At 41.8% G+C, this 25,905-nt stretch overlaps 1 protein-coding gene across 3 annotated transcripts in view; it reads right to left on the bottom strand.

Moving 5' to 3' along the window:
* Positions 1-2,922: 2,922 nt before the first annotated feature.
* The window catches only part of ADGB (androglobin), a 224,461-nt gene continuing 201,478 nt past the window's right edge, over positions 2,923-25,905 (bottom strand). For all 3 annotated transcript variants that reach the window (XM_073337563.2, XM_073337564.2, XM_073337565.2), the window contains 6 exons: positions 20,418-20,599; positions 17,964-18,119; positions 16,286-16,391; positions 7,741-7,849; positions 4,991-5,174; positions 2,923-3,331 (listed from right to left, as the gene is read on the bottom strand). In XM_073337563.2, coding sequence (XP_073193664.2) covers positions 3,140-3,331; positions 4,991-5,174; positions 7,741-7,849; positions 16,286-16,391; positions 17,964-18,119; positions 20,418-20,599 — 929 coding nt within the window. In that variant the 3' untranslated portion in view covers positions 2,923-3,139. The remainder of the gene's footprint in view (positions 3,332-4,990; positions 5,175-7,740; positions 7,850-16,285; positions 16,392-17,963; positions 18,120-20,417; positions 20,600-25,905) is intronic.

The raw sequence follows: 25,905 nt of genomic DNA, 5'->3' as shown, positions 1-25,905 counted from the left end.
TCTAGTGTCGACATGGCCTATCAGTGGTTCTCAAATGCAGCCACCATGACCGCATATGGCCACCAGGGGCTTTTCTTGTGCCCACAGCCTCCTGGGTTGTGATGGGTTGGGGTGGGGGGCTCTGACCCTTCCTGTTGCTCCTGAATGCACCCCTTGCTGTTGGTTGCTGGGGCTCCCAAGAGGGATTGCGCCCCCCCTGGAGACACCTGGGGCACAACACTGGAGGAGCTGGCAGCTGGTGAGTTCCCCACCTTCTCAGAGGCAGTGGGGTTCAGGCTTTGGGCTTCAGCCCTGTGGTAGCCAGGTAGTAGGCTTTGGCCATGGGGCTTTGGGTGCCAGCCCTGGGCTTTGGCTGCATGGAAAAATCATGGAGCAGGTCCTCAAAGAATCAATCCTGATGCACTTGCATGAGAGGAAAGTGATCAGGAGCAGCCAGCATGGATTCACCAAGGGAAGGTCATGCCTGACTAATCTAATCGCCTTTTATGATGAGATTACTGGTTCTGTGGATGAAGGGAAAGCAGTGGATGTATTGTTTCTTGACTTTAGCAAAGCTTTTGACACGGTCTCCCACAGTATTCTTGTCAGCAAGTTAAGGAAGTATGGGCTGGATGAATGCACTATAAGGTGGGTAGAAAGCTGGCTAGATTGTCGGGCTCAATGGGTAGTGATCAATGGCTCCATGTCTAGTTGGCAGCCGGTATCAAGTGGAGTGCCCCAAGGGTCGGTCCTGGGGCCGGTTTTGTTCAATATCTTCATAAATGATCTGGAGGATGGTGTGGATTGCACTCTCAGCAAATTTGCGGATGATACTAAACTGGGAGGAGTGGTAGATACGCTGGAGGGGAGGGATAGGATACAGAAGGACCTAGACAAATTGGAGGATTGGGCCAAAAGAAATCTGATGAGGTTCAATAAGGATAAGTGCAGGGTCCTGCACTTAGGATGGAAGAATCCAATGCACCGCTACAGACTAGGGACCGAATGGCTAGGCAGCAGTTCTGCGGAAAAGGACCTAGAGGTGACAGTGGACGAGAAGCTGGATATGAGTCAGCAGTGTGCCCTTGTTGCCAAGATGGCCAATGGCATTTTGGGATGTATAAGTAGGGGCATAGCGAGCAGATCGAGGGACGTGATCGTTCCCCTCTATTTGACACTGGTGAGGCCTCATCTGGAGTACTGTGTCCAGTTTTGGGCCCCACACTACAAGAAGGATGTGGCTAAATTGGAGAGAGTCCAGCGAAGGGCAACAAAAATGATTAGGGGTCTAGAACACATGACTTATGAGGAGAGGCTGAGGGAGCTGGGATTGTTTAGCCTGCAGAAGAGAAGAATGAGGGGGGATTTGATAGCTGCTTTCAACTACCTGAAAGGGGGTTCCAAAGAGGATGGCTCTAGACTGTTCTCAATGGTAGCAGATGACAGAACGAGGAGTAATGGTCTCAAGTTGCAGTGGGGGAGGTTTAGATTGGATATTAGGAAAAACTTTTTCACTAAGAGGGTGGTGAAACACTGGAATGCGTTACCTAGGGAGGTGGTAGAATCTCCTTCCTTAGAGGTTTTTAAGGTCAGGCTTGACAAAGCCCTGGCTGGGATGATTTAACTGGGAATTGGTCCTGCTTCGAGCAGGGGGTTGGACTAGATGACCTTCTGGGGTCTCTTCCAACCCTGATATTCTATGATTCTACGATTCCAGCTACATGACTTTGGGCTCCATCCCTCAGATGTGGGGGTTCAGGCTCCAGCCCCCTGCTGCCTCCCCTGGCCGCCGACCCTCATTGCCCCTGGCCCCTGCTGCCCACCCCCCAATCCCCCATCCAGGGCTTAATTTGTCCCCAGGCTTGTGGGGGCTGAGTAAGTCTGCTATGAAAAGTGATACATGTATGTTTGTTAAAATCACTTTTCACAACAGACTTAGTAGCTAGCAACAAATACACTACATGATTTGGATGTGTGTATGGGCCTTTTTATTTGTTTTTCCTAAAGTTAATTAAATATTTTAGGGAAAAGCGTGAGAGCAGCCACCAGCAAGAGTTGGTGGCTGCACTCTGAGGCCAACAAATAATTTGTCCTGAGAACCCTTGGATGAAAGCCCATCAGCCACTGCGCCATGGGACCTGAATTACACTGAGCAGTGACCTCAACATGAAATGCCCCCGCCTCACTGCCTCCTGCAAAAGATAAAAACTACTACATAAAAACTGAAATGAGACCTGGACAGGAAGAAAAAAAGGGGAAGAGAGTAATGTGGTCCAGTAACTCACAATTTTTAGTATACAGCCATAAATCTAGCTTTTTAATGGTGTGACATGAGGGTCACAGTTGGCTAGTCTAGGGAGCTACCCATAGGATTTGAAAGAATTTGTGAGGGTGGAGCTAGATGTGAAGAAGAAAAAAAAAGCTGTAGTAGCCAAATAGCTTGGAGATGTCTAGTATGAATGTCTTTTCTAAACATTTTGAATTCTGCATATGAAATAGAATGGCGCAGTACTATTTAATTAGTATGCATAACACAACTCATCATCCACTGAAAGAGTTCATGTTTCTGCAAAATTCAGTGACACAGAATCTAAGAACCCAAATTCATCCTTAGTTTGACCCGGGTGAAGTCAAGAGTATAAGCCCATCGAAGAAACTGGTCCTAGGTACAGTCTTGAAACTGGACATCTGTAAACCTTTTGGAATGCTAGAGAAATTTCCACATGAGGGTAAGCGACTTTTCTTGATTCCTTGTGCTCTATTAAAAATAATACCTCTTTTCTTTTTGATCCAATCCTTTCAGCAAAGTTATTGCCTTCTTGTTGATTGGTTTTTTTAATTGAAAAATAGGGGGACAGACACGTGGTACTGGGAGAACAAGTCCGATACAATATGAATATTTTTAGTGCAAAATTTTATTTCAGTTAAAACAGATAAACTGTAATGGTAGTGATTATCATTTATCATATGAAAACCACAAACTTTTCATGTTAAAAAGAAAGAAATACTAGATGGATTTTGGAATAATACCTGGAAAAGAGAAAAAACTGCATTTTCTGGGTAACAAAACATCGACTTAGAAAAATGTTGAATAATTCTTTTCATCATTAAAAATAAATTCTCTTTCCTAAACAATGGGTAGAGTTAACTTTTCAGGCAGTTACTTTTTTTTCCCTGCACTTTTTCCTTGCTTTTTTTTCTGTGCATCTGGACTTTTCTTCTCTTGCTCTGCTCGAATGGCTGCTTCTTCAGTGGCTAGTGCTTCTTGTTTTTTGAGTTCAGCCTCTAGTAGCTTACTTCTGTATGCTTCCCGAGCACTGAGAACCTTGCCTCGTGCTTCATCTAAGGATGCCTATCCAAAAACAAATCCCCCCCCAAACAAATGAGCATGCATATATATATAATAAGGTTGTGTACCCTGACATTTATGTTTCTTGCTCCTGATCTTCTAGTTTCTCTCTTACTTGTTAATGCATATGCATTGTCTATAGTCCTGTGACAGAGTTGCTCAGTGATTACAAACAGGTGATCTTTTACATCATGAAGAAGAGGAAATAGTTTACAACAATCTTCTTTTTAAAAGCATTTCTAGTACCATAAGCAATTAGTGTGGATAGAGGACTATCCACACGATCAGAAGTGACTATGGGACCTAAATATCATTGCAAGTCAAGCTCCTAAGAGCCTTTGTCACTTTTGAAAATGAGATTTAGGCACTCCTGAAAATTTTATGCTAAGTCCCATTTTCAAAAGTGACTAAGCCGTCCAAGTCCCTCTGACCTTCAATGAGACGTAGGCCCCAAACTCACTTTTGAAATTTTCCCCCTTAACCTCTCCATGCTTCAGATTCCCCATCTGTAAAACAGGAATAATGATACTTAGCTATCCTTGTGCTCTGAGATCTATGGATGAAAACACTTTAAGTGCTGATTAGTGTGGCCAAGATGTTCAGAAGTGACTGAAGATTTTGAGTGCTGAACAACAACCCTCTAAAAATCAAGCCCCTTTAAGATGTTCCAAGTTGGGCACCTTAAAATTAAGGCACCTAAAAACACTAGTAAATTCTGAAAATCATTGTGTGTGCTTTATTAAGGACCAAGTCCTACAAGCTCCCTTCACCCGTTGCAGGCCTGTAATCCGTCAGTTTATTTTATATACCTATTTATGTATTGTGCATCATTCAGTATGGCATATGGGAGCTTTTATGAAGGAGAAAGTTAAAGTGACTGCAATAAATCAATCCATCTTATTGGAAGGATACTTTCACTGGCTCTAATCCAACTCTAAAAGATCAGGACTGGGGTCATTTGATTCATGGTGATTAATGCGTCTCTGTGGCTTGCTTGTCAAAAATCATATTGCTCTTATTGACTCTTAAAGCTTAAGTCAATTTTGTTAAGGTATCTTTACCCACTTCATCTATTAAATAGATCCCAACCTTGACATACTACACTAATGTTGTACCTTCTGCTGAGTGTATTATTTGTAGCTGTGGTTCATCAAGACTTAAGAACTCTAATAGCTTGCTAGCTGGCCTTATGCAGATTTCAGGAAGACTGCAACATACCAATATTGTCTCATTCAACTGAAAACATCAGCAGTGATTATTTTTTTGACAATCCAGTTTTTTATTTTGTACTAAGTTTCCTCTCCTTACTGAAAAAAAGCTACATAGCTCTGCATCAAAAACAGGCCAAACTGGAAATGCCAGATCTAGGACATACATACAGGTATGTACCAAACACTCCGCTTACTCTCACTTTGCACCATCCTGCTACGTTATTTACAAAGTAGTGCCCCTAGAATGTAGTACCTCAAGAAATGTATTCTAGAGTATCACCTCTACAATGTTGTGTGACACTCCTATTTTTCTGGGAACCTTGTGCTTTAACCATGGCTGAAGTGAAATTTCAGGCTCATTTACTCTAATGAAGTGTACTTATTATAGAAGGCCAAATGGGTGTGTGTGCATAGGTGGCTGAAATCACAGAAAACCTATCTATGGACTTACTTGTAGATGCTCATACATTTCAAGCATATTTTGCTTCAATAATGTGCGAGCATTTTGGTCTTTTTCTCTTTGTTCCAGAACCAGCTGCCGAAGCTCCCTAAAATGATTTATTTCTTCTGCTTTACGCAGCTCCTGCTGTTGAATGATAGACTCATTTCTTAGCACAGGCTCAGGCACTGTTTTTCTGTAGGAAATACAAACATTATTTGTCTCACTTCAAAGGCAGATTAGAACAGTTTTTACATGACTGATCGCCTGTATACAATATATCTAGTTGTACAATTCAATGTTATATCATGATTCTAAGTATGGTTAAGGAGCCACTTTTATTCTCACCCATTGTTTACCGATTATCATAACTGGAAAAATGATTCTTTTGGCCAAAATTTCTCATGCTTGATCCTTTGTTTTAAAATTTTGGTAAAATTGTGCTCATCCCTATTTTAGTTATTGGATGGGAATTCAGGTGTTTCTCACAAAACAGGGACATTTTCAGATCTTTTTCATATTTCAATAACTCAACACAATTTTGAAATGGTATGTGCTCAGTGAGTACCTGTAAGCGTTTTGATGATGTTAATAAAAATTGATTGAGAAATAAAGATGCTATAAACTATTGAAGACATAACATAAAATCCTAGAAAGTGTCAAGCATGTGACAAGATATTGGGTCAAATTGTCTGCTGTCTTAATTTCATTCTCTTCAGTATCATACCAGTTTCCTTCCCAATTAAAGCACTGATTCAGGAAATTGTCCTTATGCAGGACAGCACTTCAATATGTGCTTATCTTTAAGCAAGTGTGTGACATTGCACTTCATATGATTTTATGAAAATATGCTAATGAGTGTGAATATAATGTAACTGGAATATGCTTCAAGCAAAAGGTCTCTTGTAAGGTATCATTATAAAGCTTATAATCTACTGAGTGTGTTCATCCCATTTGTATGCATGTATCATTCTTGTATCTGAAACTAGGAATATAAAATATAACTCTGAGGTCCTATTGTAGTTATGCAAAGCGTGGGCCATTAATGGTGGTTTAGAATCTTGATGGCTCCCATCAACCAGGACAATTGACCGTAGATGGCTCTGTTTACTTGCAAGCCTTCCTGTGAGTCAGGCCAGGAAGAATGAAGGCTTGGGGGTCTCACAGGATATGTGACCATGTTCCCTGGTACTGGAATCCATCTTAAACCTGGTGCTTTTCCATTTGGAAGGAGGGGTGGGGACCCATAGAGACAAAATATTCCTGCCTTGTGCCAAAGCTATAAAAGGGGGTTGAAGAGAACAAAGGAGGTTCCAGTCATGAGAAATCCCCTAGTTACCACCTGAGCTGGAACTAACAAGGATTGTAACAGGGGAAAGGATTGGGCCCAGACTAGGAAGGAATCTAGTGTTTGAAAGAAGCTTATTGGAACATTTTTCAGGGTGAGATTTCATCTGTAATCAGTTTCTTAAATGTATTAGGCTTAGACTTGCATGTTTTGCTTTATTTTACTTGGTGACTTGCTTTGTTCTGTCTGTTATTACTTGGAACCACTTAAATTCTACTTTTTATACTTAATAAAATCACTTTTTGCTTATTAATTAATCCAGAGTAAGTAATTAATACCTGGGGGAGTAAACAGCTCTGCATATCTCTCTATCAGTGTTAGAGAGGACAGACAATTTTTGAGTTTACCCTGTATAAACTTTATACAGAGTAAAATGGATTTATTTGGGGTTTGGATCCCACTGGGAACTGGGTATCTGGGTGCTAGAGACAGGAGCACTTCTTAAGCTGTTTTCAGTTAAGTCTGCAGCTTTTGGTGGACGTGGTTTGGACCTGGGTCTGTGTTTGCAGCAGGCTAGCGTGTCTGGCTCAACAAGACAGGGTACTGAAGTCCCAAGCTGGCAGGGACAACGGCTCAGAGATAGTCTCGGCACATCAGGTGACAGTCCCAAGGGGATCTCTGTGACCCAACCCGTCACAATGTGCTTAAGTTCCATTGAAGTCAATGATGTGCTTAATTGCTGGCCTGAACAGGAACGGACTTAAAACATGCTTCAGTGAACTGGGGCCTAAGTGTGTCTATATCTAGATAGCTGCACATTAACACGCAGTAAAACGTGTTTATTCCAGTGATTAGACATATTTCTTTAAATGTATCATTATCATTACATTACATTGCATTAAATGTAGTACTTGAATCTTGCATCACACACTGACATACTGGAAGTGCACTAAGTATGATTATTTTAATGTCTGATCATTGAAACTAACACATATTAAAATAAATTTCCCAGCATGTGCATTGTCTGGATTCCACCTATTTAATTCTCATGTCACACATTGTGCTATTGTTCAATTCCTGTTTTATTTATTTTTATACAAAGAAAATTAATTGCACTTAGCTATAATAAGGCATAGATTTTAAACACACAAAAGTCAGGTATCAAGCTGAATTCTGATATCACTTATACCTCTATTGAAAAAACTATTGACTTCAGCTGAATTACTTCAGTTTCATAACATGAAAGTGAGCTCAGAATGCGATCGTGGTTTCTACAGCTACTGTGACAGGCATATAAAGGCTAATGCCATATACAGTAATTCAAAGTACTGTAGTCTATACTGTATGCACCCAGGGATGAGTTAGAGTTGTGGAAACAATATAATGCATTTCTAACTCTTCTATTTGTAAATTCTTACTGTAAATACTGCATTAACATATTTTTTAGCATTTAATTACATTTGCTCCAATTTACCTAATGTAGGGGGTTAGGTCTAGAGGTTCCCATTCCTTTTGCAGAGCCTGTATGCTTGTGTCAGTGCCTGCTGGTGATGCTGTTATTTCAGGCACAGGAGAAACTGCATCTGCAATAAAATAGATTAAACTGGTTACTTTGTTTTGCCATGAAAATTTTCCTCTCCTTCTTCATAAAGTTCTATCTTCTTCTGGCTCAGCAGCACACATTATTACAAGCTGAGCAGGAGAACAACTAACATTTAGCTACTGCTATTTCTTGTGTTATCACTACAGAATCCTAGAAGATGGAAAGTATTGTACATCTGTCAAGGAACATTTTTAAACCTTCACAATATCTATTTTATATATAAACTTAGTTAAACCCATATTGCTCACAAACTATTATGGCCACTTTCAGCCATTTCCAAGTTATTCATCTCCCGAAAGGATCCGAGAGCAAAGTATCAGCCCCAAAGGCAAAAGTGTGAGATAGTTATGAGTATGTGAAATTAAGCGCTTATTACAGAAACAATTTTTCAACCTTTATTATGTCTGGTGTCGGGAGAATGCTATGATACTGTAAGTGCTGACAGACCTAAAGCAAAACCCCAGGTCCAAAGTCCTCTGAGCTTTGCGGGGGAAAGGAGAGTTGAATCCTAAATCAGAATTCAGTTTTTGACCCCATCTTCATAACAGACCAGATTAAAATCTTAGACTCATGTGCCCCCAGACTCTGGTTTGTTTGAATTTTTGATCCAAATGTTACAGCTCTGTTTCATCTCTAAATTATGTAGCATTTGAAATTTTGTATGAAATTAGTAGTTCTACCTCTTAGGTCAACACAGCCCAGAGACCCACTTCCAACGTGTCCATCTGGAGGATAAACAGTTTTGAAAAATTATGGTTGAAGAGAACTGGCATCTGGGTTAGCGATTTCTTCAAAGTGCTGAAGGCCTTGTCACTTTCCTCTGTCCCTTGCACCTTTCTGCGGCGGGTGCTTTTTACCAGGTCAGTAAGGGCAGCAGCTACCATGGTGAAGCCAGGCACAGCCTATAATAGCCAGCAAGGTCTAGGAAATGTGGTACTTGCTTCTAGGTTGATGGGGTCAGGCAATGGGTCAATACATGGACTCTATCCACCGGGGATGTAGCCGGTCCTGTCCCATAGTGTACCCAAGGTATGTTACTTCTCTCTGTCCCAGGTGGTATTTGGCAGGATTTGACTTCTTGAGGGCCTGCATAATCGCAGTGATGAGCTGTAGGTGATCTTCCTAGCTGCAGCTATAGATGGCTATGTCATCAATACAGACAGCTGCATAATGGCAGCAGGGATGCAGCACCTTGTCTATCAGTCACTAAAAGGTGGCGGCTGCTCCACACAGGCCAAAGGGCACGGTCACAAACTGATAGAGGCTGAAGGGAGTAGGGAAGGCTGTCTTTTCCCAGGATGCCTTTGTCCGGGGGATTTGCCAGTACCCCTTGGTCAAATCAAACATGGTACTCGGAGTTCCCAGTCTCTGTAGTAGCTCATCCACCTGAGGCATCAGATACATGTTGATTCTTGATATAGCATCGATCTTTCTAAAGTCTGTGTAGAATCTTGTTGAGCTATCAGATTTTGGCTCTAGCACAAAAAGATTCCTCCACTCACTGTGGGATTCCTCGATGACCCCCAGGTTTAGCATAGCCAGGGGTGCTTCCCACATCTTCAGCAGGGCTTGATGATTCTCTGTCTGGGCATCATTGCAATGTGATGTTGGGTTAAGGGAGTCCTCCCTGGGAGGGCAAAAAACACCATGGGGAAGGCCTGAGACAGTTGTAGTGTTTGGGCTTACTGCCTCCAGTCGATCTCTGACCGCTCTGGCACAGGGATTTGGTCCGGAGATGTAATGGCTTGAGGCCCCACTTCTGGTTCTGGGGCATACAGGGCCATCAGATGTGATACATTTGTGTGTTCTTCCATCTCACAGGCTGATGGATGTTATAGTCCATTGGTCTTACCTTTCTTACTACTTCAGATGGCCCCCGTCACTGGGCCAATAGTTTTGATTCAGATGTCAGGAGTAACACCACCACCCTGTCTCCTCGTTTGAATGTTCACATTGTACCCCCTTGTTGTAGGTACATTTCTGGGTTTGTTGGGCCTTCAACAGGTTTTCTTTGGCAAATCCCACTAGTGTTTTCAGGTGTACTCGTAGTTGGAGCACATACTGCACTGAGCCCATGACCAGAGACTCCTGTTCTTCCCATGCTCCCCAAAGGAGGGCCAAAATTCCTTGGGGTTGCCTCCTATACAGAAGATCAAAGGGCGAGAACCCCAAGGAGGCGTGTGCGATCTCTGGTACAGCAAATAGCAATGATGGTAGCAGCTGGTCCCAGTGCCAAGGGTCTGCGTCAATGAATTTGCTCAACATGGCTTTCAGTTTCCCACTGAACAGCTCCACCAGCCCATCTATTGGCAGATGGTAGACAGAAATCCTGAGGGCTTTGATCTTCAGCAGTTTGCACAATTCCTGCATCAGTTCAGACGAGAAGTTGGATCCCTTGTCTGTCAATGTTTGCCTTCATATTCTGATCTTCATGAGTTCATTCGCTATGGTGGGTGCATTAGTTGTGTGTAGCGGGTTGGCTTCAGGGTACTACATGGCACATTCTACTATCACTAATATATAATGGTGGCCTTGTTCGTTCTTCTGAAGGGTGCCCACAAAATCCATTCCTACCCATTTGAAGGGTACACCCGCCATGGGGAGCAGATTAGGGAGGTCTTTGGCATCCCTTAGGGCCCTGTCAGCTAGCATTTGGGGCACAAGGCACTGAAGTTATGCACCTCTTTGTGGATGCCTGGCCAGAAGACTCTAAGGGCCACCCTCTCCAGTGTCTTTTCTCTCCCTAAGTGTGGTAACCTCCAGCAGAACTTCTTGGGTACCAGTAGCCATCACTTGCGGGGGAGGGGGAGGGGACTTGGGGGTCTCTCATGACTCAGTAAAGCTGCTTGTTCCAGAGTTCGAAGTGGGGGCCACTGCTTTGCCCATTGAGTTTCGCCTTCCTCCCCATCAGAGATGGCCACCTGCTCCCAGGTGTGGCTTAGTGTCTAGTCCTCTTGTTGTTCCCACACAAAGTCCTCATCTTCTGGTAAGCCAATCATGACTTACTTCCTTGTCCCTAGAGCTAGCAGGCTGCTGAGTTGGTGTCCCTGGCTATCCAGAGGAGCCCTCCTCCAGGGTCTTCTGCCATATCTTGACCCATAAGCCTGCTCATTTTCAGCTCTGGGTTGCTTTCTGTGGGGGATTCCTGCTCCAGTGCTTGAGGAGCTCCCTAATCCACTTCCAGGCTTGCCCTAAAAGGATCAAGTAGGTCAGGGTGGCTGCCAGGCTGACTCGGCAAGTCTCCATGTGACCTCCTACCCTCAGCAGCATGTTTGTCACAGGGTAGAGTCGGAGCATCTAGCATATTGGGAGACTCTATCATGGTTGCCCGTACAATGGTTTGGCTAAACCTAGAGACTACCAGGCCCATCTCTTCAGCTCTTTGACCAATACCTGCAAGCAGCATTTTGGCTGGGCCCCACTTACAATCTTTCGTGCCTGCCATCCATGCCTGGCCATAGCTACAATCCATAAAGGAACACTCCTGCCTAACATGCCCTTCCTGTGCACACTCGAAGCAGCTCCCCTTCGGGGTCAGAGGCGGCTGGTTCCCTTCTGGGGCCGTAGGGTCTCCAAGTGGGGCATACCCCTTTCCTTGGCAATCCTGGTCCCCTCACTGCTCCACCTTGGTCATGTCCTCTGGGTGGGAGCAATCCAAAGGGGGGCAGCTGGCTCAGCCACCTTCAGCCTCCTCTCCTAGCATGGTCCTTGCTAGGGTTCGGTGTCCTGGTTCTGGGGGCCCCTGTCCTCGATGTCGGTGAGACTGGACTATTGGCCAGCACGTAGTTATCCATCGGGGTCATGGCTTCCACCAGGGTGATGTTAACCACACCACTGTATAAACCCTACACTGTGGTATTTGCTGTATTCCTTTTACTTTGACTATGAAATGCTGCAAAAGTTGTGGCAAATTTGACTACAAGTACTCGGGTAAATTTCAAGATGTAATGGTGCTCACTATAGTTTGTTTCTATGAAAGTATCTGGTTCCTTTATTTAATACAGCAACCAACAAGAGGCTTTTAAAGATATTATTGGAATTTTCTCCCCAGCAACAAGAAAGATAGTGCTTGAGCATTAAAAGATTTTACTCCTAGGCTGGAAGCTTTTGTGTCAGTATTTGCAGATAACTGTAGCTGTTTCAAATTAATTTTTAAAAAGAGTTTTGAAATGCTTCATATGAAAAGCTAAATGTGCATTCATTCTGTTAAAAAAAATTGCTCTCCCCTGCTGGATGATCCTCCTAAATTGCGTATATGGGTAAAATGACAAACTCAATTAATAAATAGCAAGAAATAAAATTAAATTAAATTGAAGGCCCAAATCACTACTGAAATCTAAATTGCTAAGCTGGCATATCTAAACTCCCTATTTTCCATTCTAATTACTTGACTCTAAGTTCCTGTTAAGGCGGAGAGGGAAATAGAATTCACAGAACTGCTCATCATAGAATCATAGACCTTAAGGTCAGAAGGGACCATTATGATCATCTAGTCTGACCTCCTGCACAACGCAGACCACAGAATCTCACCCACCCACTCCTGTAACAAACCGCTAACCTATGTCTGAGCTACTGAAGTCCTCAAATTGTGGTTTAAAGACTTCAGGGTTTAAATCCTCCAGCAAGTGACTCGTGCCCCACACTGCAGAGGAAGGCGAAAAACCCCCAGGGCCTCTGCCAATCTGCCCTGGAAGAAAATTCCTTCCCAACCCCAAATATGGCGATCAGCTAAACCCTGAGCATGTGGGCAAGACTCACCAGCCAGACACCCAGGAAAGAATTCTCTGTAGTAACTCAGATCCCACACCATCTAACATCCCATCAGAGACCATTGGACAAATCTACTGCTAATAGTTGAAGATAAATTAATTGCCAAAATTAGGCTATCCTATCATATCATCCCCTCCATAAATTTAGCAAGCTTAGTCTTGAAGCCAGATATGTCTTTTGCCCCCACTGCTCCCCTTGGAAGGCTGTTCTAGAACTTCACTCCTCTGATGGTTAGAAACCTTTGTCTAATTTCAAGTCTAAACTTCCTGATGGCCAGTTTATATCCATTTGTTCTTGTATCCACATTGGTACTGATCTTAAATAATTCCTCTCCCTCTCTGGTATTTATCCCTCTGATATATTTATAGAGAACAATCATATCTCCCCTCAGCCTTGTTTTGGTTAGGCTAAACAAGCCAAGCTCTTTGAGTCTCCTTTCATAAGACAGGGTTTCCATTCCTCGGATCATCCTAGTAGCCCTTCTCTGTACCTGTTCCAAAACTTTGAATAAAACTCAAGATTTTAAACAGGATATTTTAAAATCTATGCATGTTCAATGCTTCATCTCTTTACAACTCCAACTTTCCCTCAGGTTGATATCAGTTGTGTTTTTTATTACACAACTTGTGCACAACACTATGTCATTCTGTGACAATAGGATTAAATGAGCCAAGATTGTTTTGGTTTGATGAGAGTTTAATTTACTGAGAAAGCTTCACTGTTCTTGCTCTCCTGTTTATATCAGGCAGAGAACACAACATTTTCATTTACTGCTGACGTCTTTTTCAGCTGTTGAATTTTTAATCTTAAATACAAACATGGCCAGATTAAGCCGATCTTGGTCCCCTTGTGGCCCTTCCCCGAGTGGGAAGGAGAAGCCACCTACACAAGAGCCCTGGCCTGGGTTAGTGTTGGGTGGGGACCATCACTTCTCTTTGGCCAAACTGGGACTTTCCCCTCCCTGGATCACTAGTCTCTGTTTTTAAAAGGACTGTTGTCTGTCCTGAAGGCCTCAGCTATTACCCACTAGAGCAGCGTGGGGAGGCGTCTTCCATCACTAGCCCAGCAAAGCCAAGACAGGACGGCAGAAAGGAGATTTTCTTCTCCTCCTAGCCCACGGTCCTCTGCTGGGGTAGTGTTGACGAGGGCCCTGGAAAGCAACAAGATGTTCCATTAAGATGTTCCTGCCTGTCAGAGAGTTCATGTCCCACTTCATATGTCTCAGAGAGCTATTTCGCAGGCTGTCTGCAGAGCCAGGCAAGTGATACTACATCAGTTACACTTGATTCACATTTCAAGTTTTTCTTTGCAAGCATGAGGGCTAGAAAAATAACTTTTTTAAAAATTAAAGCTGAATTCCTGATGTCATCCCATGACTCCAGGAGCTGCAGCCCTAGACCCAGGTCTACAGTGCTTATGCCTTAATATAGCCTTGTGTACAAGAACTATACCACCTTCCTTTCCTTCTCCCACACAAATTTCATGGTAGATGGACTTTACCAGGACAGCCACTCCCCCAGAGTATCAGCTGGCTGTGGCCTACTGTACCTTATTTGTGGTAGCTGGCCTATGGTACTGTGCATGGGGGGTTGAGCATGCAGCATATGGGTAGTGAAGGAGCCTTCTACATGGTGGTCTAGCAAGGGTGCTAAATGAAGAATTGTAAGTGCCTTTGGGGCTATTCATCAGATAATTATTCTCCAGAACAAAACAACATTTACAAAGATAATGCACACAAAAATGCTCTCAAAGGCCCCTTTCTCCAACTGCCACTCTTTAAGGGACTGATCCAAAACCCATCAAAATCAACAGAAAGTCTTCCATTTACTTCAAGAGTCTTTGGATCAGAACGTAAATGCTCAATTTAGTTCAAATTTTGGCATTCAGTACATGGTTGGTGACCATGTTAATCAAATGATCATGTTGCACTCATGTTCTGAGCACTCCAGACCCAAAACAGTTGAACTGTATTAAATGTATGAAATATAGCTGTGGTTTTAAAAATAATAAATGTGTGTCAAGTAAGGGGGGCAATCCGCAGGTTCAGGATAAATGAAACATATGATCAACATTTCGAATTTACTGAATGAGTATGATACAATTTTACTCAGAAAATTAATCTGCTGGAAATGCTGCCCAGATTTTTTTCATTACTGTGTATTCCTTAACACAATGGTTTTCAAACGTTTTAGGCTGCATATCCCTTTCCAAATAATGTAGTCTACCACATACCCCCCATCTAAAATAGGGTTATAATATACCTATGAAAACAGAAAAAAAAGGTCTGTAAGGGATAAGTTCGCCATTTCAGGATTTTTCTCATGATGAGAGCTCACGTAACCCTAGGGGTACACGTACCTCAGTTTGAAAACCACTGCTAAATTTAAAATTGCCTCTCTTGTACAAACCTAAATGGCCAGCAGTAAGACAGCAACATTTTGTATATATTGTAGGAGAAGTCTAGACATCAGGTGTCTCTCTCTCCAGATAAGGGGAACTCATCCTAAAAGCAGCTGCAGGATAACTATTAATTATGGGGACTCTGTTCTACAACCTAATATACAAGGAAATAAAAATTCGAGATTTAACTCCATTTAAAATGTAAGAAGTAGCTATTGCAGTATACCTATAAAGCACAAGACATGGTGGGCTAGGTGACAATCTCTTGGGCTTTATGTTCTGATATATACAGTTAAGAATTATTTTCCTATTTGGCAATGTATTAGTGTTAACAGTTTAATGAGTGGGTGTGGACATATTTTTGATTCGTGCACATATTAGTCACACGTTTGAATTCCACCCAAATTCACAGAGACCAATGTTGTTACAATCAGGTTGGTATTTGATACTGTGTACTCTCTGGTGGGCTGATCTCAGTACTATTCTTAGCAGCAAGGCGCTGCAACAAAAAAACCACCAGGACAATTTTACTCTTGTTGGAATTCTCACAGAGTCCAGAGATTGTTAGGAAATGGAAACTGAGCTACCCCTAGAAATATGCCCTGCCAGAAAGTTGGATGACGTTTGTAGAGTCTGTGGAGAAGCTTGTGCTGCTACAGTATGTGCTGCATATGCTCTGTGGCTAGTACGTCACTTTCCAGAACGGTCAGTCTGGCCCTTTTCAGAAGCATTACATTAAAACAGAAAATGAACATCAAGAAATAGTAATGTCCTTGAATCATGGTGACTATTTCAGCTTCTGAATTCATTTTTAATATTTCTACAGCTATGACCTCTACATCAAACATAGTTCAATAGGGTATGTGTTTTTGCAATGAACGTACACAAATAACTAAAGTAGCGTTTACTAGTTAGAACCCCAATGTGCACTGAACAATTTTGATGAGAGCTATGTTATCCATTTGCCATCAGCATTTAATGAGAAAGGTTGTTCTGATCAAAAGAGTAATGCACGATGGGATGTTTAATCTCCTAGGATCACAAGTCTGTATTAAAAAATAGGCTAAGACATGCATAGGCCATAATTTAGGATGCATCACAGAAAAGTCTGTACTAGATAAATTCTGTCCCAGAATTTTCATTTCTGCAGCCTCCTGCCTGCCATGTAATTACTCTTTCTGAATAACTTTAAATTAGAATTCTTCTAGGTAGGACAACTTGTTTTGCAGAAAAGTTATACACATACCTCCTTCCCCTGGACCCAGCGCAACACTGACTCTTTCAGGCTCAGCTGTGGGCTCTGTGGGCTTCTGTGTGCACTTATTAACAAAGTGCATACGTTCCTGAAAAGCCTAGAAAACAAAAAATGATTTAGTCTGGATAATTAAAAAATAGAAGTACTGCAAACTATTTTAAATGTCAAAGAATCTTTTTAAAAAAGGAAACTAACAAATAATGCAAGAAATCTTTTTAAAGGAATTTTTAGCTCTAGTAAACCCTTAATAAGGGTTGATATATGATTTATGATTATTGGTGAGTAGTTTTGTTTTGATAAGTAAGAAAGTCATCCCTCATGGCTGATTAGTGAGCCACTGAAAAAAGGATAAATATGGGAGAGTGACTTGTGTCACAAATATACTCTAGAGGGGCACTGCTTAAATCTTCTCTGAAGCAATAACAATTTGTCAATCAATATCTGACATTCAGTTTTTCAATATATGTTTTAAAAACATCTGTTATTTAGTTTTAACATGCCATACTCATGGGAAATAAAGTGACACTGCTATTAATGTCAAGTGCACCTTAAGTGAATGGGCAGGAGTCCCTAAATAAGTCCTCATGATTGTGGTTCACTAAAACCAAGAGTATGCAATAAAATTTTAATAACAGCTTAAAACTCAAGTGGCTGACTTTTTTATCACTACAAGTCTTTGCATACTGAATATATACAGTATATGCCACATTTATGATACTAATGCTGTCTGGAGCATCTATAAACAATGCATCATTAGGCTGTTGTCTATAACTCTTCCTGAGGCAGGAAGCAAAAACTGAGATTTTTACACAGATCTAGTGCTGGGTTACCTGCAAATATATCTGGAGAAACAAAGCCTGTTTTACACATTGCCTTTCCTCCTGTTATGGCATCATATAACATATGTTGTGTCAGCGTGTGAACTGACATAAGAAATCAGCAATACAAATAAATATTTAAACAAATATCTTTTCCCCCTTAGATTAAGCAATTACTGTTGTAATCATTTGATACTGTTTAACTGTTAGCACTTACACAGTAAAAACAACCTGTTGTTAACCATAAAGAACAGAACACTGACAAAAACCAGAATTTAAAGTGCTACTCACTAACAGTCAATGAGAGATTCTGTAGAAGTTTGGACTGTATTCTTAATACTATGATCTGTTTTTTGGAAAATTAAAAAAATTCTCTAAAAATTGCTTTTGCATTTCATTTAGATTTAGCAACAGTAAAAAGTAGTAATAAACTAATAAATAAAAAACACTCTTTACTCTGGGCCAAATCCCAAAGTCTTTCCTCAGGCAGGAACTACCCCTGACTTCAATGTTTTTCCTCAGTAAGCTTTTCAAAATCTATCTCTATGAAATTGGGCCATGTTTCTGCAATCAGATGCTCACAGGTGCAAGGATTGGGCTGTGTGAGTCTGATTGCAGGAGTAGGACCCAAGTAATGGATATTACTTTCCTTGTAAGCATTTCCTTACAGGTCTGTCCCCAGGGGAAGGCCGTTAATTGACTCCCATGGGTACTTCTCACTCTTTAAACTGCGCAACACTGTCCCTCTTTCTGGGGAGTGAATGCAGAGCTCCTAATTGGTACTGTTCTGACACAAACCACCCTTGGGACTTTTTACACAATGTAACTGTAATAGGATGAGCTCCGATTACCTTGACAGCTCTTCCTGGTTCTGCAGACTCCCATGCTTGTTTCATGGCTTTGATCTCATCTGCTCTCTCTGTGTCTTTCTTCAGTTCCAGCACCTCTGCCTCACTCTGTTCAATGACGAGACGCAAGATCCAGTAAGGTTTGTTCGGATCAGATTGCTGAAGGTGGAATGGAGCAAAGCCAGTGAACTAAACTTATTGGTTAGTCTACAGTCATTATTTCTTTTTAGGATCTAGTCATTTTTTTCTGCTCTTTGATAATTTCCCACTTTTTTGAGAGTCCTGCACACTTTTAATATTCACTGCTTGGTAGAGCGTGATTGCCAAAGGAAGCCTCTTTTTTATTCATGCCATCCTCTGATGTTCACAGGTATGCTCACACTCAGTAGGGAGTGACTGCACACCAGATGGCTGGAATTAAATCATCATGAAAGTTCTCTTATTCCATTTCAAGTATATCAATGTTAAAAATAAATGTCTTTCACTGACACTAGCTTACCAATGAGATAATCATTTTGGAAAAGGATGGTAATTTTCTGACTAAGAAGCCAATTGTGCCTGATCAGTTCAGGTGCAGAGCTCCTTTTGAATAGAAAGAGTCTCAGCCACCTCTGTAGCAGCTTGTCACCTTTTGCCTACATCCTACGAAGGGCTCGCTGAACAGTCAAGATACATGCAGGGAGGAGGTGGACATGTCTTTTCCCATTCCCAGCGGAGCTGATGGTAGACATCTAACACAGTTGGAGGTTCTATAGATTTTCTGAGGACAACACCTGCAGTTGCAGAAGCCCTGACAGTGTGGCTTCATTGAAGCTGTACCGCCAAGGACCAGGGGACAATGCTAAAGATGCATCCCATAGTTAGCATGGATTTCCCCCACCTCCCCCACATGAAGCTGTAGGTATATGAAGAGGCCTCTCAGAACAATTAGGGAGAAATTCTGCATGAAAACCTCATGGAGACATCCTTCACTTTAACTCCCTCCTATGGGTTTCCCGTAGAAGGATGATTACAATTAAAATGATACCACTAAAGGATGAATTATCATTCGTTTCCCTCCTTGGGAATTAGTCTATCTGCAATCTATAAAGGTTAATTAGACCATTTAGTAAAGATTGTATGCTAAAAATGGTTTATCTTTACTTTTGCCCCTCACTCCATTTTAATGACTTGGCTCACTGTTGATCTGGAATTTACTGGGCCTGATTCTGCTCTTACTTATACCTGTGTATATTGGAAGTAGCTCCAATGAAGTCAATTCCATGGGTGTAAGCTGGCTTTTGTCAGTTTGCACATATCTTATGGTCATTTAAAATCTTTTAATTATACATATTTTTTAATTTTAAGAAATTATGAAAGTTTTTAGAAACAAAAGAAATTAGCACTTGGAGCAATTTAAAAAAGTTTTGAAAGATCTGAAGCTTTCTACAAACTGATCAATCTTTGACACAAATCACGTTTTCTCCCTAAGTGTTTGCGTTCACGAGGGGATTTTACAGTAGTGTTTCAGTTATCAGAACATTGTCCATTTTGTGAGCAAAACATCGAATTTTCAAAATAAAAGAGATGCACTATAATGGTCAAATACTCTTCTCAGCTCCGCATCATGGGTCTCTTAAAATAACAGTATACTGTAGATCTGAAAGTCTGACAGCAGCCTTGCACCAGATAATTGATATACTGGTGTTTTGCTCTTTTGCAAAAGGAACAAATCCTGCCTACCCACCCTTGGCCAAGGGAGGACCACATGAGCAGGCAGGATGCGAGCAGCCTCCGCAGGGGACGAACACTGCTTGCATGCCACAGAACCCTTACATTGTGCTACCTCAGAAGAGGGGAGTTGGTGGGCAGGGCAATGCCAGCAAATCTACCACTAAGTGGCTCCACCAGCCATGCCAGTCTTGCTGCCTGATAGGAGGGTTGTAACCAACACCAAAGCTACTTCAGACCTGAAGCTGGATGTGGTGGAAAGACTCCTTTCTTCATTCTTGGGCCCCTGTGGAAATCCCAAGTACTGCATAGCTGCTTAGGCTGTGTACTAGGGCCAGGAATTCCCCTGAAGTGCAAGTCATGAGATCAACATATCTTTCATATAAGTGAGGCTGGATCTCCAAAAGGGGCTGGGTGTAGCTTGTCTCCGAAATGATATTGTTGTGACCAGTCAAACAAGTACATCAATCATATAATACAAGATAAACATATTTTACATATATCGTCTAACATTTCTACATATTTAGGAAGGAGACAAAGCATGGTAGAGAGAAATATATGTATTCCTGGTTATTCTGGTTTAGCTGCCTGTAAGCACTTTTATACTCTGTATGAGGACACAATTTATTTGTAAATATGGAACCACCAAGTGAGGGAAAGTTAATATAATTTTATGCCAAAGAACATCTAGGAAATGTTGCGGTTGCACATATACTTTATCTACAGGCTTCCTGGATTTATTCTTACCTGAGATTCTGGTCTAGACGCTGTTTTATCTTTACTGGACTTTTCTTTTTCTGCCTTCTCAGTTGCTTTATCTTTTGTTTTTCTAGTTGTTTTAGGAGTGCTTGCAGATTTTGCCCCTTCAAAATTGCTATAACCATACTGGTTTACTGCCGGAATGTATTCATCATGTTTGTCACCATGTGCTATCCATACATTGTTGTGAGGATTGTATGAATTATTTAACACCATTGCCAAACAGCGAACAAATGTCCCCACATTATATCCGGGATGGAACAGAAAAGCCATTCAACAATACAGAAAGAAAGAGAGAAACCAGTTAATGATTTTGTGATATTAAGCACTGAATTAGCATTGTATGGCAGAAAAAGGAGAAAAATAAACTTAGGGCAAGAAAAACTTTAATACTTGGCTTAGAAAGGGCCAGATTCTGATATCCTTATTTGTCTTAAATAGTACCTTACTTAGGGCTCAACTGTGGTGTTGCCATGAACCCTGTGTGCAGGGCTGCGCATTGTTTCACTGACCCAGGAGCAGCCCAGAAATCAAACTATGACTCAGAAAACCACAATCTTCCTCTTGGTTCCCCACCACATTCCAAGACGAATGTCACCTATGCGAGCCCAATACTTGGTGCAGCATATATCACCTGATGCAGCAGCGGTGGGGTGGGGTAAAGTGGGGTGGGGTAAAGCTACACCTCTTATTGCCCACAAGCATGGAGAGTGAAATGGGAAATACAGAAGAGAGGGAAAGCAAAATATTGCAATGATTAAGAAACATTTTAAAGAATTTCATATACACTAAAATCAGGAAATTCAAAGTTATGGCTCTGATGACAATCCCAACATATTTTGTATTACTGTATGCACCATAATATTGTGTATGTGGCAGTGTGTCAGAGTAAATGATGCTGAGAAAATCAGAACTGAACTTCCTGAGGTATCTTCCCTTAGCTATGTGTGCATTAGCAGATGTTTTTGCATTTAACATTCTTGTTTTTAAAAAGGAAAAATACAGAAACTCAAAATAGCACACACAATTTATGTGTTGAACTGAACAATGAGCTAGATCTCAAACTGTCTCAGAGAACTAAAAAATTTTGAGTTTGAAATCTGAATCTTATCACCAATTCATATGCCTTGAAATATACAGAAAGATTATGTGAACATGTAGATTTGATTACAAAAGGTAGATAGTTAATCCTATTTGGGAAATGGGGATTGGTAGAGTGTAAAGAAAAATGTAACTATTTTATAGCCTGTCAATCAATATTTCTTGAAATCTTTTTGTTACAAAGCCCCCTTTCTTAGGGATTTTCTACACAGTAGCGTATGCACACTACAGGGGTGTGATTCCTAAAGAGCACTAACATGTTGCTCATCAATTGGTCAGTGTAGACCCTGCTGGTGCTCACTAAAGGTTCCCCAGTGTGCTTTACACAGTACTGTTTCAAACAAAGCTGTAAAGTGTACTAGGGAATCTTCAGTGTGCACCAGCAGGGTCTACACCGACTAAGTAATGCTCAACACTTTAGTGCACTTTGGAAATCACACCCTTTATAGTGTGCGCATTATCCCACATGTAAACAAGCCCTTAGTGCCAAATGCAGTGCCATAACTGTGCTCCTACACCCCTTCAACTGAGTGCAAGCCATCCTGCCATGGGGTCAGATCCAAAGCCCACTGAAGCCAGTGGAAAGACTGGAGCAGTCTCCTTCTTTGGGTTATATGGGACTATAAAAAGATAAGTAAACAACAGAGAAATGCATACAGTCTGAAATATTATTTTTATTATGTAGAAAAATGTCTTCTCATACTAGATTTAAATAATATATGATGGCACTGAAGTGCTAAGCTTAAATTGACTCAAAATCGCGGAAGCACATATTAACAAATGAAAGCAAAAATTAAAGCAATCACTGTAAATATTGAAAATAATAAAAACTCTAGAGGAAATGCTAGTATGAAATAAATATTGATGATATAACTTGAAGTTACAATATCATTACATTAATGACTTTATATTTAATATCCTATTACCATAGCATATTACCACAATAAATCAAGCTGGGGCATGTGCACTATTCTGTGAATTATTAACGTTTAAAGATAAAATATTTATATATACAAAGTTTGTATTTATCTGAATACATTAGAGACAGGCAGTGCCATTAGCTAAATGATGCTTGATACAGTCTTCTGCATTTTTGGATGCTGCAAGTTTTTGCTGACTTCTTTAAAGACCTTGAAGGGTTCTGAATTTTAGTTTGTTGACGTCCGTGACGGGCAGCCGAGAGATCGCTACTGGGGATGCTTTGTAGAACCTAATACATGAATTTCTCATGTTTTTAAATAAGCACCTCTACCTTACTAAAAATGAACACTGAACACTATGAGCCAGATTCTTGGCTCAGCTTACAGTCCCTTTGCATTGTTCCAGGGGTGGAAAGAAGCTGTAAATCTGGTCCAACTAACACCCTGTGAGAAGGAATCCCTGGGTGGCACAGGGCTGGCATAAGCAGGTCTACATCAATTCCTGCCCCCCAAACTCTTGGTGTAAAGGTTAAACAGGGTGTGGCTGGGATTCTGTTATGTTGTGCTCCAGAGTGATCCAAAGGCTGCAGGAATGGCTCAGAACCTGGCTGAGTTGTAGTTCTGGTCTTGCACTGGGTACAACAACTGGTCCCTTAAGACCCTGAGTCAGTAAGGTGCTTAAATACCTGCCTAATTTTAAGCAAGTCACCAGTCTTACTACTTACATGGTTAAAATTAAACAGGTGCTTAAGTGCCTTGCTGAACTGGAACCTAATGGGATAGGAAAAAAGAGGGAGACACGATGGAGGAAAGCAACAAGGACACAAGTGGGCTCCAGCTCACTGATCCTGTGGCAATCATAGGAAACTAAATGACATAACATGGTCATTTTATAACCCTGCAGCTTGGATGCAACAGATACTGATAACTGACAGCCACTAATTAAAAGAGAATAGAGGAATCTGGTAGAAAGTACGATATTTACATTGCATAACAATTTCCATTTCATAAATGCCAAGGCTAGAAAGGTCCATTAGATCATCCAGTCTGACCTCCTGTTTCACAGGCCATAGAATTTCACTAAGTGATTCCTGCAACAAGCCCATTAGCTCTGGTTGAGTTAGAGCATCTCTTTTGGAAAGACATCCAGTCCTGATTAAAAGATTTCCAGTGATGGAGACTCCCCCATATCTTTAGGCAGAATATAAAGGTTTCTTGTGACCTTGTCTTTGAACAGCTTTCACATGCCCGTTGTCTGCAGCAGGCCTGTTAAATCTGGGAGGTGTAACCCCTCTGGGCTATGGCAGTGCCTTTTCTTTGTCCCATGAAATCCTATTCAAATTTGGCTGAGAATGAAAGTATTAAAATTGCCATTTCCTTTCTCTCACTTGTGTTCCTCAGGAAATTTCTGGAAGCTTGTCAAAAATCAATGAACATTCCAAGGCTGAGCTCATGCTACCACCATAGCAGACTGGGGCATCAGAGAACTGCCACAGAGCAGCTGTCAGAGAGGAGTGGGAAGACAGCTGGGCTTGGTTCTCTACCCACTGTAAATCTCTAAACCCAGTGCATGGCCCCAGTGGCCCATTTATCCCAAAGAACACCATGTCAGGCAGGAAATTTCCCCACCTCCTAGGTTGGGAGAGATATATGGACTAGGCTCCCCACATTCCCCTCCCACAGACTCACCTCATGGCCTCAGTGGACAATCCCTCCTCTGGGGCAACAAACAAGTCAGGAGGATCCCCAACTCCAAGGGCAGAAGAAAGAGAGAGAGAGAGAGACAGGCCAGGCAGGGCTTCCCCCTAACCAGACTTCAGCCCAGCGCCTGGACCCAGCAATCCACTTCCCTCCCACTCTGGGAAAACTGCCTTCTCCTACAGTCAGTTTATGTTAGTCTGGCAGCTCAAATAGTAGCAGACTATGCTGCAGTGTTGCAGGTTCAGGAGACCATGCTGATGATTCATGATAAGGGGTGGAGGCTGCTACAGCTGCATATACAATTTTTTTACCTTTATCTTAAACACACACACACACAAATCTGTGACCCTAAGAGCACCCCAATGCCAGTTGACATACTGTTGTCATGATAAATACCCAAAAGATGACAAGTAATCTATAATTGGAAAATTAATAACTCACTTATCATTAATATTCTTGTGTGATGTATGTACAGTAAATCCAGAAAGGACTTTATCAATATGTGCTGGAAGTATGTTCTTAAAATATATTTGGTAAGCAGTGCCTAAGCCACCTGTTTCAGACAAAGGAATGTGGTTTCACCTGATGGACTATGTCTCTGATGTAAACTAAGGAAGGTGTGACCAAAGACTAAGCAAAGCACAATAACATGCAACCTAAACAAAGCCATCAGGACAGCAAGTGGAGAAAGCTGACCACTTAATCTTGATGGGGGATGGAGACTGCCTGGGAAGACTTCCTTCCTCTTGAAGCAGAGTCAATGAACTTTGGAAAGATAAGGAGAGAGAAAAATCCATTTGGGCAAGGAATCCATGAGGAGGCAAAGGAACTGAGCACTTTGAGCTCTGCGAAGGGTCCTGGCCAGAGAATCTGGTCAGCTATGGTGTCAAAGAAACTTCGGGTACCCTTCTGGCTCTGTCAATCTAAGATACAACCACATTTGCTCCAATCCCTCAGACAGAGACAAACACACAGCTGTATGGCACAGGAGCTAGCAAACAGAGCTGTAAACAGGGGAGTTTCAGTGGGAGTTTGTATTGTGGTACTTGTTTGGGGTTTGTTTTTGCTGTGGGTGGTGGGGTTTTGGTGTGGTTTGTGTTTCCCAGATTAACAGGATTTAGGTGGGAAGGCTATGACAGATACAGAGGCAGCAGTGGGAGTGACTCATGTAGTGGAAGACACAATGAAGATGACTGGATGTGGAAGCTGTGGTATGTACATGATCCTGGAGGAGGTACATGGTAAGAGTTTTGTCTGCATGAAATGCCATCTGATAGAGGAAAAGATCCGAGGTTTGGAGATGCAGGTGGAAAGTCTGGTTGAGTTTAGAAAGGGGTTCGAGCAGATTATGGAGCAAAGACATGAGGTATCTGAAGGGAAAAGCTCAGACTTGCATATGGAAGCAGGACTGAGGAATTCTGAGGGGAGACTGGGTGAGGAAAGTGGTCAGTGGAAGCATGTGACTAAAAAAACCAGACAGAGGAAAAGACGGCCTAGTGAAGGAGAAATAGAGCTCAAGAACAGGTTTGCAGAGTTGGAAAATGAAGAAGGGGCTCAGCAGGTAGTCACTGAAGGTGGCTGTCACTGAAGGTGGTAGTCACTGAAGCAAGGAAGAAGAGAAGAGTGGCTAGTCCTATAGGAAAAGGGTAAGAGTCAATGGAGACTACACCAAATATGAGCTCCAGGAGGATACAGGATGGGTTGAAGAGGATTACAAGGGAGAATAGGAATGGAAAGAACTTGCAGCTAGAGGG

Source organism: Lepidochelys kempii, chromosome 3, assembly GCF_965140285.1.
Source record: "Lepidochelys kempii isolate rLepKem1 chromosome 3, rLepKem1.hap1, whole genome shotgun sequence".
NCBI lineage: Eukaryota > Metazoa > Chordata > Testudines > Cheloniidae > Lepidochelys > Lepidochelys kempii.
This window is presented reverse-complemented; position numbering and strand designations above follow the sequence as displayed.